The following is a 17,426-nucleotide window of genomic DNA, read 5'->3' on the forward strand; positions in this document are numbered from 1 at the left end:
AGACAGTGGTTGGACGAGCACAACCAAGACTTCAAAGTTCCTCCTTGGCCCCCTAATTCCCCGGACTTGAACCCAATTGAGCATCTGTGGGACCACCTTGATCGTTGTGTTCGCTCTGTGGATACTCAACACGCACCCTCCAGCAGCTGCACTGCAGTCAGCATGGCTCCAGATACCCGTGCCAACCTACCAGCACCTTATTGAGTCACCCCCAACCCGTCTAGCTGCTGTCCTGTGTCCCCGATTTTAATCGGTTGTCTCCCTGCAGTAAATCTCTAAGGACAAGCAGTCGCCTTGTATGCTTAGGCATTGGCTGGGAGGCAGGGCGCTGCATTGTGGGCACTTTATATTATCTGCGCACTCTCACACCCAGTGATCTTGGACTTGGTAAAATAAATAAATACATTATATTTATATATATATATAATATTTTCATACAAACTCAGCACTCTGTTGAACATAGGGATTGTTGGTTCCAAAATATTGCAATAATTTGTTAAGCTGACCACCGCTTCACGGTCATTCCCATCTGGCCAGTCCCTACACTGATTCTCAGATAACTGATCTTGGTCTGCCACCTTTGGCTCAAGCTTGCATACATTTTATACATGAAACTGGGTCCTGCCTTAAAGAGACAGGACCGCACCCAGGGATATCCGTTAATAAACACCTGGAAAATTAAAAAAAGTTTGTATTGCATTTGAAAATCACGGTGCCCACAAAATTTAAATAAACGACAGGCTTAATCCACGGCGGCACTGGCCAGATGGGAATGACCATGAAGTTGTGGTCAGTTTAACAAATTATTGCAATATTTTGGAACCAACATTCCCTATGTTCAACGGAGTTGCAGTTTGAAAAGCATGTGAGTGACGAGTTTGTATGATATTTTTTATGTAGGTGGTGTGGTCACATACCAAGGGCACCCCAGATGGTTGAGTGCCGTGGATTAAGCCTGTCGTGTGTGTGTATGTATGTATGTATGTATATGTGTGTGTATGTATATATATATATATATATATATATAATATTATACAGTGCTTATTGAGTCTGAGCACAATTAATTACTCTTAAGGCTCCAGCAGTGAACGTTGCATAATGAGCACATCTAACGCAAAGTTTTAATTACTTGTGTAAATATTGAATTACACGCCCTTGCTTTTGGCTGTTGTGGAAATTAATAAGTTGGATACGTTTCCCAAATTTTAATTTAAGTTGTATAAATAAAGATTAATTAACTGTTCACTCGCTTAATTGGACTACAAACACTCTTAGAGTACAATATGAAAAACAATATGGTTGTTTTGTGGGGGGGGGGGGGGGGGTTTGGATGTTTATTTCGGGATTGTGTTGTTTTTATGTTTTTAGCTTATTTTTTCATATCCAGTGCTTGCTTTGATGCAAATCTAGAAGTCTACTGTACAAGTGCAGACAATCTATACACCTTTTACTTTTCAGGTTAATTTAAACTTTGAATATTGCCCTTGGTCAGTTGCCCTTGGTCTTGGTCAGTTGCCCTTGGTCTTGGTCAGTTGCAGTGCTATGGCTGGAGTGAGCCCCTGTGTGTGTTGAATCCATTCTCGCAATGGGCTTCCTACATACACCAGGAGACTCAAGGATTCTGTACACAGGTCCAGACCTCTCCTATTCCACAGTAATGCAAGACAGACGCAGTGCATGAAACGCTTCTGTTTTCCTTATGGTGATAGGGGGGAAAAGTCTAGCGCAGTTCTTTATTGCTGGTATATTATTTAGCACAATAATATTATAACTGCCCAATGTGAGATGTTGGTGTTTGTTGCCCAAGACTATTTCATATGCGGCAGTAATCCGTACATCTCCATTGTCTTACCAACTGATCAGTTCACTTCCTATTTCTAGAGTCCAGTCTTCCTGGCCTGGGAAGACTAGACTCTGGATACTTGTACGTAATTATGATTATATGGGAAGTAGGGCATGTCTATAATGGCAATGTACTTAAAGTCTTAATTTGTGCACTTACAGATATGCACAGCTATATCATTGCCACGCAAAGCACGATAGGATACGCGCACTGCGTACTCGACTGCGCCTCCATAGGAATGCATGGCACGATCACAGTGCGCGCCGTAGCATATGCAGGCACGGGGAATCGCATTGTGCGATGCCTGTGCACGTTTTTGGCGTGATCAGCCTTAATGTAACTGGGCGCATCTGTAAGTAGTCACAATGGGGGGAGGGTCTGTCCTCTGTCTCCTTTTTATGAACCATGTTTTGTCATGTGAGCTTTTTTTTTTTTTTTGCATTTACTCTGTGGTAGTTTTTCTTGGAAGTGTTTGGTACGTTAAATTTTATACAGAACTCATTTTCCACTAACTGTATATCTGTTTTTTGTTTTTTTTACAGGTCACCGCTAAAACTGCCTTTATCTTCATCTTACCTCAGTACAACAGCAGTCTACAGTCACTCGGTAAGTGGAGCCTCCGTCTACAGTATGTTTTGCAGTAAGGTGGAAGCGGGGCAACCAATATGGGGGTGCCTAATTGTCCGTTCCTGGTATTCTAGTTTTTCAAGTAGGGAGGTGGAGGTGGACATTGGGTGCCCTCCCAGTGACTTTAAACCATGGTACTGGTATTCGCAGACGCAGGTTATTGGGGGAGGGGGGGATGAGTGCATGTGTTTATTGTTGACGCCAATTTTGTTTCTTTTGCCTGGTCTGGCAGTTTCGCAAGCGGCTAACTGTCGTCATAGGAACAGTGGTGGCGTCTAAACATCCATCTTCAAATCTTAATACATTAATATAGCTTTTTGTGCAGCAAGCGGCTACGTAAGACCCCCCCCCTAGACCCCTCCACTTCTTTGTTGTGGGACGAGACTTGCAGAATATTTATATCTATATATTATCAAGCTGCTGTCTTGCTCCTTTTGTTGTGATATCTAGTTGCAAACAGGGCAAGATTAACAGTGGTCCGGATGGAACTACAGCTCTAGGCCTCCACATAAAACCTAGTGCTAGAAATGTAAACTCTGTGCAGAAAGTCTCAGAGATCCATGAAAGTATCAGCCAGTGACTGTAGTGGGATATTACATACAGGGAGAAGCCTCACAATAGTTACTGTGGGAACCGGATTATGTGATTGCGTTCCCACGGTGACTATTGTGAGACTGATAACGGTATCTTATATCTTGCTATAGTCCTTTTGTAGCTTCAGTTTTAATTCAGAGATACTTTGTATACAGAGTTTAACTTTAAATCTCACCGACAGAGGTTTTAGAAATGTGAGTTTATCGATGAAGTGATATTTTGTGTGTTGGAATTCTCACTAATAAATTGATTTTATGTAGCCTGTAATGTAAACCACGTATGTAGTATATATTTTTTGTTTTAACATGAATTATTAATTTGAATCTTTTTATAATTGGTTTGGGATCTCTCTTAATTTATAGTCCTGTGGATTTTTATTTACATTCTTCAAATGTGCCAGTAGCCTTATACTATGTCCAGACCCGGCTTAATGTGTACACCCAGTTGGTGATGAAATATGCCCGATTTATTTACTAGGCTATAAATATATCCCTGAAATAACGGATCAGTAGCTCGCCTAGCTTAACTCGTCAGCTTGCGGCCTGTGTCATTACGAAAGTAAATATTTGAATATTCCTTAGAATAGAGAAAGGTGCTCAGACCTGAGTTAGTCTTCATCTCCTTTGTCTGGGATGTGCCCAGTTTAGAGGAGAGTGAAGATCAGATCACTGGATTTGTCACAGCAGCAGGAGAGACGTGTATGTGGGAGGCAGTGTCCTGTTAGGCTGTGTGATTGTCTCTTGTCATGTGCAGCCCTGTCCTCGCTAAGACAATGTCATTAAGAGAGGAGGGGAATGGAGACGGCAAGGAAACTTGGTTATACAGTGGAAGGAGCAAGGACCCCCAAGCAGCACAGAGTATATCAGGAGATGAGTGATGTGTTAAGCTGGGTACACACTGGAGCGATCTCTGGCTCTGGCCGATTTGCTGCTTCGTAACGACAAATCGCCTACATGGCTCAGTGTGTGCGCTCAATATGCGGGTGCCCGCTATCGCTAGCGACGTCGTCTTTTTTGACCTACTGCACATCAAACCTGCTGGATTCGCATGCGACCTAAGGAATGTTAATGAAGGGCAGAACGAGTGACCGCTCCAGCATTCACTATTCGCTGTAGCAATCATGCGATGTATAGGGTGTGTACTCCCTGTGAACGGCATTGTTCAGACCTATGACGTTCAGCTGTGCTGCACAGCCAATAGCCAATATAGCTGCAGATATATCGACCCATCTGGCTGCGTGTAAGGGTGGTCCGCCGCCCACCTGTACACCTGCTGCAGGGACTGACGTCACAGCTAGGTGGGCAAATTCAAATGCCCTCCCAACTGTGACGTCAGGACGACTTGCCAAGCGGCTGATCAGTAAGTGTGTATACTAGGTTAGGTACACATCAGGACGACGTACAAAAGACACAATGGACGTTCGGATTTCCTTTCATCTCAGAACACATGATATAGAGCGTACACACTATGCAATCTTCCCAATGATGGCACGATTTATCATGTCTGAGGATTCATCTTTTCTCCTGTACACATCCTGTAGATCACTGGCAGTACAGGTGATTTCTGCAGAGGAAACATTGGACCCATATATATCGTGGTCTTCAGGTTGGACGTACACACTGCACAATGTGCACCACCTCGTTAACCGCATCTCCCCATTGGACGTTCAGCACATCAGATGTGAAGATGCGATGATTGGCACTCGTGAATGCGCGATTGAGTGTTCACACTGTGATGTGAAAGATATGATATTCCAATTTGCCTCGAAACTGCATATATATATATATATATATATTTATATCTCCTATTGTGTACCCAGACTAAATCTAGCTACACACTTGTGCGACTGGAGTCGCACCGATGTTCAGGGCGATTTGCCTTCGCCCTGGACATCGCATGCTTGCCGATACACACAAGGAAGATTTTAAAGAACTGAAAGATCACTGTTCCATCCTTCATTAAAGTACACAGCCCCGCATGCAATATTTGTGTGATTGGCTGTGCTGCATGTATGGGCAATCGCACACTATCGCGTGTGACCGCGGGCATACACACTACACGATATGCCCGACTTGATGTTCCAATTTGGCCAATCGGGCTGACCTCGTGCAGATGTGTACCCAGCCTAAGGAGTGTGAGATGTGGCTATAACGGTCTCTGATTGTGGGGAAGGAGATTTTCTATCCCACTTCTCAGAGTAAGGTTGAACAGTGATTTAACTTAATATGTGAATATAGATGTTATTGATATTTTCTACTTTTTTTTTTTTTTTAACATTCATGCAGCTTTTTATATTGTATATGGTTGTTCTAGCCAAAAAGTAATCCAATCTATTATTACCTGTGCTCTATGTATTTTATTATGATAGAGCGGGCAAAATAATTGCACATAACTAAGATTGTTCCTAGCCGACACAGATGAATTAACCTAAAACTGATATGTCTGATATATATACACTGTCCTGTTGTAGTTCTAATTAATACATAAAAACTTGGAATCCCTTTTTAAACTTGACATAATCTATCTGAGCCATTTGAGTCATCTGTTTTCCTGATTTTTCTTGTACAATATGTTTTCCAAAATTATTATTTTTTAATTATTTTTATTCTTATTTGCAATTTTTGTTTTCTCTGCGTTTTTGATTGTTTAATGGGGAGGTCCCTCAAACCACCTAATGAGAGGACAGGTGGAGAAGGTGCCCATAGTCGGCTTCTACTTATCATATTATAGAATGTAATTGATAAATGATAGCTAGGAGTTGATTGGTTGCTATGGGAAACTTCTCCGCTCTTATGAAGGTTTGATGCATCTCCCCCCTTAGATGGATCAGAGAAAATCCATTCATTCTCTCGTGTTTCTCTCCTTCCCTTCCAGATGGTGAGATAGTCTATTATCACTATGGTGCAAAGGACTTGGTCACCATATTGTTCTACGTGATCATCGCAATCATCCTGCACGCCGTTGTACAGGAATACATCCTGGATGTAAGTTGGGAACTGCGCTCTACGAAATAATTTATTCATTTAAAATAGCACCTTCCTCATGCCGGCCGGGGCCGCCCATAGCAGACAACACTATTAGGGGTATTCAATATGAAAGGTTAACTTCCCTGGCGAAGTTAACGTTTCATATCGGAGTTTTTCTTCTGCGTAAAGGTATGGTGCGCGCTCCCCGTATTCAATATCAAATTAACGAAAACGGGAAACTCCGAAGTTGGATTTGCGTAAAGTTACGAATTTTTCTTTAAAATAATTGTAAGACCCCCCCCCCTAAAGTTGTAAAAACATGGGGGAACACTATGGGTACCCCCGTTTTAGCCTTTAATTGAAAGTCTGGGCTTTAAATAGCCGCAGCAGGTGTTTTTTTTCCCGACATTGAAGAAGTGATGCAGAAGAACACTTAGGTTATTTTTTTAGTTTTTTTTTAAGTGGTCCCATCAAATTTGGGGTACATGAAAATGGGTACTAGCATATTTTGATGTCCCTAAAGTAAGTTTTTTTAAAATTCTGCAACTGTGCACCTGCCGCTATAATTCTATTCTAGAATACACCTGCCGCATACTCGCAGAATAGCCCTGAACCTATTTCCCTATTGTTAAACAATTTTTTCCCATTTTTTTTTTTTTTTTTTGCACTCCAATTTTTAAATTAATATTTTGGGGTGTCCCTATTTTTTTTTTTTAAAACTTTTTTTGACACAGTTCTTTTTTAAATGTCAATCTCAGGGGTGCAGGCTATTTTTTTTAAGCCTGCACCCCCTAAACCCCAATTCTGCACTTTTTTTCGACACCTATTCAATGGTGAAAAGTTATCCCCGTTTTTTATCAAAGACTTTTCGAACCTGCGATAAGTCTTTGAAATTGAATACGGTGTAAAAGTAAAACCTGCGATATTAACGCAAAAACGTTACAAAGTGCGATATTAACGCAAAAAACTATGTTATCGCACCCATATTGAATACCCCTATATATCGGCTGTACACGGTGCGGGCGGATTAACGAGTAGTAAAATCTCTTTACGGGATATAACTTGCCTGCGAGTTACTTGAAGAATCGCTGTTGTGAGGTGTAACAATAAAGAGAATTATACAAATATCATTGTGCTCTTCTCGCTTCCACAGAAAATAAACAGACGGCTTCACCTGTCAAAAGTGAAGCAAAGCCGGTTTAATGAGTCCGGGCAGCTGGCTGCGTTTCACCTGGCCTCCATGTTTTGGTGCCTGTATGTAGCAGCCACGGTGAGTTCAACATTAAATTCCCTGTCTGTGTGTCTCTATCGCAAAGTAGAATGAACCTACAGTATCCTCCAGACATCCTGCCATACTGACTACATATCCTCCTTTCATGAGTATCCTCACAGCCTCGGTTATTGGCAGGGGGTGTCGGGGTCTTAAAGCTGCATTGCTGTCTGGCATCGGCACATTCTGGCCCCAATCTGCGGTGCTCTTGTTCCTGTGACATCGGAGGGGGAAGGCGTAATTTACCGTACAGTCAGGAAAACGTTATCATGCTGCAAATAGTGTTGACTTTAAAGCTTAGAACATAATCCTGTATTGTACTGTTGCTTGCAGTTTCATTTGCCGCAGAAAGACCGGTATGTTCTCATCTCTTTACAGGAAGGTTATTTATCCAATCCAAAGACCCTATGGGAAAGTTACCCTCATGTCTATTTACCGTAAGTAGTTTTCTAATACTTCAGAGGCCACAGTAATGCTGCAGGCGCAATCACTTCATACCGTGGTTATGGTTAGTGGCTATCGGAGGCATAGGCATTGTAGGTAAAGCCCAGGGCCAACGGCGGATTGGGGCGGCGGGCCGCTACCGTGATCGGAGCTCAGTTCCAATTGGACAGCGGTCAGAATGAGCTCCTGTGCGTGCGCAGAAGCTCATTCTGTTCTACAAGTAAAATGGCGACTGTGCTGTGAGGGGTGCTATGCTGGGTGAGTGATGATGGGTGCTGTGATGGGAGAGGGGTGCTGGGAACTGTGCTTAGCTGGTGGATGAGGTGTGATGTGCTGCTGGGAGAGAGGGTTTCTATGCTGCTGGGAGAGAGGGTTTCTATGCTGCTGGGTGAGGGGTTTCTATGCTGCTGGGTGAGGGTTTCTATGCTGGGTGAGGGGTGCTGTGCTGCTGGGTAAGGGTTTCTATGCTGCTGGGTGAGGGTCTCTATGCTGGGTGAGGGGTGCTGTGCTGCTGGGAGAGGGGGTAATGTGCTGCTGGGTGAGGGTTTCTATGCTGGGTGAGGGGTTGCTGTGCTGCTGGGGTGAGGGGTGCTGTGCTGCTGGGGTGAGGGGTTGCTGTGCTGCTGGGGTGAGGGGTTGCTGTGCTGCTGGGGTGAGGGGTGCTGTGCTGCTGGGGTGAGGGGTTGCTGTGCTGCTGGGGTGAGGGGTTGCTGTGCTGCTGGGGTGAGGGGTTGCTGTGCTGCTGGGGTGAGGGGTTGCTGTGCTGCTGGGGTGAGGGGTTGCTGTGCTGCTGGGGTGAGGGGTTGCTGTGCTGCTGGGGTGAGGGGTTGCTGTGCTGCTGGGGTGAGGGGTTGCTGTGCTGCTGGGGTGAGGGGTTGCTGTGCTGCTGGGGTGAGGGGTTGCTGGGGTGAGGGGTTGCTGTGCTGCTGGGTGAGGGGTTGCTGTGCTGTTGGGTGAGGGTTTCTATGCTGGGTGAGGGGTGCTGTGCTGCTGGGTGAGGGGTTGCTGTGCTGCTGGGAGAGGGTTTCTATGCTGGGTGAGGGGTTGCTGTGCTGCTGGGGTGAGGGGTTGCTGTGCTGCTGGGATGAGGGGTTGCTGTGCTGTTGGGTGAGGGGTTGCTGTGCTGTTGGGTGAGGGGTTGCTGTGCTGTTGGGTGAGGGTTTCTATGCTGGGTGAGGGGTTGCTGTGCTGCTGGGAGAGGGGGTAATGTGCTGCTGGGAGAGGGTTTCTATGCTGGGTGAGGGGTTGCTGTGCTGCTGGGGTGAGGGGTTGCTGTGCTGCTGGGATGAGGGGTGCTGTGCTGCTGGGTGAGGGGTTGCTGTGCTGCTGGGTGAGGGGTTGCTGTGCTGCTGGGTGAGGGGTTGCTGTGCTGTTGGGTGAGGGGTTGCTGTGCTGTTGGGTGAGGGGTTGCTGTGCTGTTGGGTGAGGGTTTCTATGCTGGGTGAGGGGTGCTGTGTTGCTGGGTGAGGGGTTGCTGTGCTGCTGGGAGAGGGTTTCTATGCTGGGTGAGGGGTGCTGTGCTGCTCGGATGAAGGGTTGCTGTGCTGCTGGGTGAGGGGTTGCTGTGCTGCTGGGTGAGGGGTTGCTGTTCTGCTGGGTGAGGGGTTGCTGTTCTGCTGGGTGAGGGGTTGCTGTGCTGCTGGGTGAGGGGTTGCTGTGCTGCTGGGTGAGGGGTTGCTGTGCTGCTGGGTGAGGGGTGCTGTGCTGCTGGGGTGAGGGGTGCTGTGCTGCTGGGGTGAGGGGTGCTGTGCTGCTGGGTGAGGGTTGCTGTGCTGCTGAGTGAGGGTTTCTATGCTGTGCTGCTGGGTGAGGGGTTGCTGTGCTGCTGGGTGAGGGTTTCTATGCTGGGGTGAGGGGTTGCTGTGCTGCTGGGTGAGGGTTTCTATGCTGGGGTGAGGGGGTGCTGGGGTGAGGGGTTGCTGTGCTGCTGGGTGAGGGGTGCTGTGCTGCTGAGTGAGGGTTTCTATGCTGTGCTGCTGGGTGAGGGGTTGCTGTGCTGCTGGGGTGAGGGTTTCTATGCTGGGGTGAGGGTTTCTATGCTGGGGTGAGGGGTTGCTGTGCTGCTGGGTGAGGGGTGCTGTGCTGCTGGGTGAGGGGTAATGTGCTGCTGGGAGAGGGGGTAATGTGCTGCTGGGAGAGGGTTTCTATGCTGGGTGAGGGGTGCTGTGCTGCTGGGGTGAGGGGTTGCTGTGCTGCTGGGATGAAGGGTTGCTGGGGTGAGGGGTTACTGTGCTGCTGGGTGAGGGGTGCTGTGCTGCTGGGTGAGGGGTGCTGTGCTGCTGGGTGAGGGGTTGCTGTGCTGCTGGGTGAGGGGTTGCTGTGCTGCTGGGTGAGGGGTTGCTGTGCTGCTGGGTGAGGGGTTGCTGTGCTGCTGGGTGAGGGGTTGCTGTGCTGCTGGGTGAGGGGTTGCTGTGCTGCTGGGTGAGGGGTTGCTGTGCTGCTGGGTGAGGGGTTGCTGTGCTGCTGGGTGAGGGGTGCTGTGCTGCTGGGTGAGGGGTGCTGGGTGAGGGGTGCTGTGCTGCTGGGTGAGGGGTGCTGTGCTGCTGGGTGAGGGGTGCTGTGCTGCTGGGTGAGGGGTGCTGTGCTGCTGGGGTGAGGGGTGCTGTGCTGCTGGGTGAGGGGTGCTGTGCTGCTGGGTGAGGGGTGCTGTGCTGCTGAGTGAGGGTTTCTATGCTGTGCTGCTGGGTGAGGGGTTGCTGTGCTGCTGGGTGAGGGTTTCTATGCTGGGGTGAGGGGGTGCTGGGGTGAGGGGTTGCTGTGCTGCTGGGTGAGGGGTGCTGTGCTGCTGAGTGAGGGTTTCTATGCTGTGCTGCTGGGTGAGGGGTTGCTGTGCTGCTGGGGTGAGGGTTTCTATGCTGGGGTGAGGGGTTGCTGTGCTGCTGGGTGAGGGGTGCTGTGCTGCTGGGTGAGGGGTAATGTGCTGCTGGGAGAGGGTTTCTATGCTGGGTGAGGGGTGCTGTGCTGCTGGGTGAGGGGTAATGTGCTGCTGGGAGAGGGGGTAATGTGCTGCTGGGAGAGGGTTTCTATGCTGGGTGAGGGGTGCTGTGCTGCTGGGTGAGGGGTAATGTGCTGCTGGGTGAGGGGTAATGTGCTGCTGGGAGAGGGGGTAATGTGCTGCTGGGAGAGGGTTTCTATGCTGGGTGAGGGGTGCTGTGCTGCTGGGGTGAGGGGTTGCTGTGCTGCTGGGATGAAGGGTTGCTGGGGTGAGGGGTTACTGTGCTGCTGGGTGAGGGGTGCTGTGCTGCTGGGTGAGGGGTGCTGTGCTGCTGGGTGAGGGGTGCTGCTGGGAGAGGGGGTAATGTGCTGCTGGGTGAGGGGTTGCTGTGCTGTTGGGTGAGGGGTTGCTGTGCTGTTGGGTGAGGGGTTGCTGTGCTGTTGGGTGAGGGTTGCTGTGCTGTTGGGTGAGGGTTTCTATGCTGGGTGAGGGGTGCTGTGTTGCTGGGTGAGGGGTTGCTGTGCTGCTGGGAGAGGGTTTCTATGCTGGGTGAGGGGTGCTGTGCTGCTGGGATGAAGGGTTGCTGTGCTGCTGGGTGAGGGGTTGCTGTGCTGCTGGGTGAGGGGTGCTGTGCTGCTGGGTGAGGGGTGCTGGGAGGGGAGAGCCTGTGGTGCTTTGCTGTGAGGGGAGAAGGTGCCCTATAGAATGCCTTCTGAGCTGGGGGTATAAGGGCCTTTCTCCTAAAAACCTGTCCCTTTTTGCTTTAGGTACAGCAGTATGCTGTACTGTGTTGGGTGAGGGGTGCTGTCCTGTGAGGCCGCTCGCAGAAGGGGGCAGTATGTGGTGCTGTGAAGGGGGCAGTATGTGGTGCTGTGAAGGGGGCAGTATGTGGTGCTGTGAGGGGTCAGTAAGTGCTGTGAGGTGGGAAATAACTGGGTCAGTGTGTGTGCTGTATATATGTATATATAATATATGTGCACATGGGTCCCACATGGTGGGGGGCACCAGCCAGAATTTTGCCTAGGGCATCAAATTGGTCAGGGCCAGCGCTGGTTGCTATAGTGTGTTTGTGCCCACCCAGAATGCAGATCAGTACTTTATTGGGACCAGTATTTATGTACAGTGCTGATATGTTAAATCCTGATTTCATTTCCTTTTTGCAGCTTCCAGGTGAAGTTCTTCTACCTGTGCCAGTTGGCGTATTGGCTGCACGCGCTGCCGGAATTATACTTCCAAAAAGTGAAGAAGGTAAATGCTATCCTGGTCCTACCCGAGCAGACGGTGGTCTGGAAACGTGCAGCAAGAAATAAGTCTGTGCCCTCTTTATGGGCACTTCCTGCAGCACCTGTGTTCCTGGCTATTTGTATTATATTCATCTCTACCGTGTATACTTTGCCTTTTGTCTATTGCAAATATTATTAGACAAATTGACATTATATTCGCGATACTTGGGAATTAGTATGGTTTTCTCACAGGCCTAGAATCCGGGCGACAAGAATAAATGACCAAGGAGGCCAAAGTGGGACTGTCACAACACCCTAAGTGTGTACCTAAAATAATATCATGTAGTATATGCACCTCAGTAGTTTCCTAGGCATGATATGCAACAAGTAAACCAGTTAAGTGTAGGGTGCTTCAAAGGGACCTTTTATGTTTAGAGAGCCCATTGCACCGTGCAGCCTTTGGGAGAGTGGTCTGCTGCCGTGTACTGAACCTGTTTAGCAGTTAGAGCTTATTGGATGGGGGTGTCCATGGGGTGTGTCAAAAGATACCTGGGTAACAGGTGGGAAACCAGCATGGATAGGGGGGCACTGTAGGATACCTGGAAAACAGGTGAGAAACCAGAGTTTAGAGGAGGAAATGTGGAAGGATACCCTGGGAACAGGTGAGAAATCTGTGTGGAGAGGGGGCACTGCAGAAGGATACCTGGGGAACAGGTGAGAAACCGGTGTGGATAGGGGGCACTGCAGAAGGATACCTGGGGAACAGGTGAGAAACCTGTGTGGAGAGGGGGCACTGCAGAAGGATACCTGGGGAACAGGTGAGAAACCTGTGTGGAGAGGGGGCACTGCAGAAGGATACCTGGGCAACAGGTGAGAAGCCTGTGTGGAGAGGGGGCACTGCAGAAGGATACCTGGGGAACAGGTGAGAAACCTGTGTGGAGAGGGGGCACTGCAGAAGGATACCTGGGGAACAGGTGAGAAACCTGTGTGGAGAGGGGGCACTGCAGAAGGATACCTGGGGAACAGGTGAGAAACCTGTGTGGAGAGGGGGCACTGCAGAAGGATACCTGGGGAACAGGTGAGAAACCTGTGTGGAGAGGGGGCACTGCAGAAGGATACCTGGGGAACAGGTGAGAAACCTGTGTGGAGAGGGGGCACTGCAGAAGGATACCTGGGGAACAGGTGAGAAACCTGTGTGGAGAGGGGGCACTGCAGAAGGATACCTGGGGAACAGGTGAGAAACCTGTGTGGAGAGGGGGCACTGCAGAAGGATACCTGGGGAACAGGTGAGAAACCTGTGTGGAGAGGGGGCACTGCAGAAGGATACCTGGGGAACAGGTGAGAAACCTGTGTGGATAGGGGGCACTGCAGAAGGATACCTGGGGAACAGGTGAGAAACCTGTGTGGATAGGGGGCACTCATACTAAAGTATAGTTCAGGCAGATAACCCCCTGTATAAAGCAGTCCAGTGCATTTGGAATCCCAGTGTATGAATGCCCTCAGTGATTCTTTGGTGCAGGATAGGAAGGGAGTCTTTCTGGGCTTGTAAGTCTCATGATCATGTCATCCAATCCCATGAAAGCATCTGTAATAACAAATTGTGCGCTGTTGGCTCTGCATATTAGTGTAAGGAGCACAGCCTGAGCCCAGTTAGACATACAGTGCGTAACGTACGTGTACTTAATACGAGGACAAATCTCTTCATATATACAATGTGTATGGAGGGTAAAGCCACACTGAGGCCTAATGACGGCCCTGTGCTTACTCGCTGCCACTTGTGGTGAGCGGAGTGGGTATAATTATGGTGTCTCTGGCTGGAAGCGGATGTGTACTTCTCTGTAGTGCTGGTTCTATGTTTTCCAAGTTTAAAACTTTATTTTTTATTTTTTCCTGTGATTACCGTACATGACACAACCGCATATAATACACGTCTGTCTGGCCTCGGAATCGTTCTCTCTGCCTGCTGTGGAGAGCCGTGTCCTACCGGCTCTGGTTGACTCATATTAACAAGTTGTGTTGGCTACTGCATAGCTCTGCTAGAGATGTATCTACCTGAAAGTTCAATATAACAAAACATTTGTTCCACTATTTTTTGGTTTGATGGATGCAATCTTCGGGGCATGTTCCCAAGCAGGCTTATGTTCCTTTTTTTTTTTTTTTTTTTTGTTTGTTTGCTTTTATCTACTCCCCAACTCACCCAGGGTAGTTATTGGTTGAAGTGTTGTGTTTTTTTTTTTTTTTTAGTATGTACAGTTTTTATTCAGCAAGTACTCCAGGCCTGATTTCAGAGATGTACGCAGCTGAGCAATTATCGGTAATCTGCTCGTGCGTGTAATTCACACTGCGCATGCGCAAAGGTACTTTGCCGTCATCGCCCGCAGAGTCATTGACAGTCAGGGAGTGCTTGGGGGAGGAAACTGTGTAGTGGCGGCAAAAATGTTGGCATGTCGAGACCATTTGCGGGGTGTTCGCAGCCTGCGTCTGCGGTCCCGTCAGCTTTAAAATAGCTATGGCGACTGTGCACGTGGCAATTTTGCGTGACCTTGGGGTTACTCAGAAGGCTGATTATCGAAGCATCTGAGGCCAGTGCTGCGTCTTTGCACGCCGACTCATACAATACACATCTAGCCACACCTGCTGCGTACAAATTCGCAGCTGAGACGTATTTCTGAGTCCGGCCCATGGTCATGTTTTTTGAGACTAAAACGATGTCCATTGAGACTGTTACAATACGCCCAGTTATCTTCCATGTCTGAGTAAATCAAAATAACATGCATGTGAGGAACAATGGCGTTTGCTATAGTGCTGGCGTATAGGCCAATGCGTATCTCTCCCAGAGAGACTCTATTCTGTTGCAGAGAAAGGCAATGTGCTGGGTTATAAGTATATAAGTAACGCCGATTTCATGCTGATTAGTTCCAGTTACAGCTAGACAAGGCCGTGTGTGAGGCAGACACTCTGTAGGCTGAACCAACCCCTATCCATGATCGAACGGGCGTCTCTAATGTGGGCAGAACCCTCTGGTGTGTGTTCTCCTTCTAGCTACCTACAGGACTATGGGGAGCCATTGAGAAGTGATAACAAGTAAACAGATTGATAGCTGCAACAAGCAGTTGGTTTATGTTATTTTCTAGTTCAGTATAGAAAATGAATTTGCTCTAGGGCCAGCACCAACTCTACCCTTGTGCCCGTTTCCATAAATGTCACCGGTTGTTGTTGTTGTCGCCGTCTACTAGCGAGACTTCCCCCTTTTATTGCTTTCCTTAATCCCCTATATCAGTGGTTCTCAATCATTCCACATGGGTACCCCCTGGCAGCCCAGTCATTACGTAGTCCCAACATTTGCAGATCAGTACATTTGGAAGGCATAAAATTGCTGTTTGATAAAATGTTTAGGCGTCGCTATATTTAAATGTTGTAGGCTAGGATCTGCGCCACTCGTCAGTATGAGGTGACCGGTTCTGGTTTGTGACCTCCAAGGGATAAGGGGAATCCAGTACTGCTTTAAAGGAAGATAGTGAAATAAATGTGCCCCGTGTATATATAAAAGCAATGAACAAGAAGTTTAAAAACTACACAAGGATAGAATGAATTGTAGATATACAGTATATTTCTCTCACATTACAATATAGGAACACTGTAACAGAGATGGTAACGCTGTAGTCCACACATCTGGTTTCCTGTACAGTGACTGGGTTAGGGTTTATCATTTTGTTATAGGGATCCCACTGTGATCCAGGGGGAAGAGATTCCTAGGACACAGTTTCGTTTGTGTGTGTGTTTAATAATATCTTTGTTTCCCTTTTCAGGAGGAGATCCCACGCCAGCTGCAGTATATTATTCTATATTTACTCCATATAGGAGGTGCTTATTTACTAAAGTAAGTTACAGAAATAGGACATAGAAGAAGTTCTCCACCCCTTCAGGTGGCTTTTGTTGCCTTGTATGCGTCCTCCTGTCACATTAACTTACCCCCAGTTCCCACCTGTGCTTTTCATCCTTACTTGTGTTCACTAAGGTGGCGTTGTATCCACTACTGTCTGGTTACAGCAGTGTCCAATGCATACAGCTCTGGTTACAAATTAATCTGATGATCTAGAGACATGGCTGAAAGGTATAAAAGTGTATTCAGTGCAGGTTACGTGAGGGCGGATTCCAGGCAGTCAAAGTTGTCTGAAGATAGAAATCCCCAATAACAGCAAAGCTGAAGTTTCGGAGAAATCTATATATCTGTTTTGTTTGTTATATCAATCTCTTCCTGTAATGAAGTTTGTTACTGTCCTCCACGGAAATCCACTGTCCTTCCGTGTGCCGTCTATCCCTTCTACACCCCTCTCCTGTCCGAAATGTAAAACATTTTTCCCCCTATTTATTCTAATGATTTTGACTTTTTTTTTTTTTTTTTTGCTTATACTTTTCTGTTTTGTTTTGTTACACAGTTTGACCCGTTTGGGGTTAATATTGCTGTTATTACAGTCGGTGGCGGAGCTCCTCTTCCATATTGCGCGGCTCTTTTACTTCACGGACGAGAACAATCAGAAACTGTAAGTGTTTGGGTGACTGGTGATCCCCTCCGGGGGACGCGTACATGCGACATTACTGTGGGGTGGAAGAATAAGCCATAGACCAGAGGTTCCCGACTCCGCCATTACAGTTCACGTTTTAAGGATATCCTTGCTTGAGCACAGGTGACTTAATTAGTACCTCAGTCAATTATTTTTACTTTCTTTATTCAAAGAAACAATAGAAATATACATAAAAAAAAAAAAATACAAAATATATATATATATATAGCAGAAATGTTTCCGCAGTTTTTCCAAAAGTTTGAAAAACAAGGTATGCAAACAAAAACTTAAGACATGGGGTGGTGGGAGGGGAGGAAAAGGGGGGAAAACAAACAAAAACCGGTACATATCAAACAACGCATCACCAAAATACACATAAGTGAAGGAGTAAAGGTGCCCATCCACTAGAAGACAGGCAAAAGACTGCACGATTACGACATTGTAATGGTGCAGTCGTTTGTCAGTCTGTGATGAGCCTGCACTGAGCGAGCAGTCGTTCAGTGCAGGCTCATCAATCATCTGCAAACATGCTTGCACGATGATAGATATCTAAAAGTGCATACACATGTAACGATTATGCAACCAACGATTTTGTCAGATATTCCCTTGAAAACAATTTTTTTGAACGAATAATGTTCCTTCCCTTAATGAAAATCGTCATGTTGGACAATCTGAAATGGACGATTAACTATAACTACATACGGGATTGCGCATTTGTGATTATCGTTCATCGTTATAACTCATAACTCATAAACCAAATGATTTTTTTTTTTTTAACAATTTAATGATAACGACATCGTTATCGACAAATCGTTCAAAAAATCGTTACGTGTGTATGCACCTTTAAAAGACCAATTTTTTAAAACAATTTTCAAACGATTTTCAAACAATGATCGAACTATATCAATATCGTTCAATGGCTCATTTTAATAGTTTAGTGGATAGGCACCTTAAGGCTT

General features: G+C 47.1%; 1 protein-coding gene across 1 annotated transcript in view; it reads left to right on the top strand.

Moving 5' to 3' along the window:
- The window catches only part of TRAM2 (translocation associated membrane protein 2), a 54,128-nt gene that overhangs the window by 21,537 nt on the left and 15,165 nt on the right, over positions 1 to 17,426 (top strand). Inside the window, exons 2-8 of the mRNA XM_088467220.1 lie at positions 2,386 to 2,449; positions 5,939 to 6,048; positions 7,184 to 7,300; positions 7,679 to 7,737; positions 11,843 to 11,927; positions 15,712 to 15,782; positions 16,342 to 16,446. Coding sequence (XP_088323346.1) covers positions 2,386 to 2,449; positions 5,939 to 6,048; positions 7,184 to 7,300; positions 7,679 to 7,737; positions 11,843 to 11,927; positions 15,712 to 15,782; positions 16,342 to 16,446 — 611 coding nt within the window. The remainder of the gene's footprint in view (positions 1 to 2,385; positions 2,450 to 5,938; positions 6,049 to 7,183; positions 7,301 to 7,678; positions 7,738 to 11,842; positions 11,928 to 15,711; positions 15,783 to 16,341; positions 16,447 to 17,426) is intronic.

Source organism: Taudactylus pleione, unplaced genomic scaffold (assembly GCF_031769625.1).
Source record: "Taudactylus pleione unplaced genomic scaffold, aTauple2 ptg000070l, whole genome shotgun sequence".
In the NCBI taxonomy this organism is placed as follows: domain Eukaryota; kingdom Metazoa; phylum Chordata; class Amphibia; order Anura; family Myobatrachidae; genus Taudactylus; species Taudactylus pleione.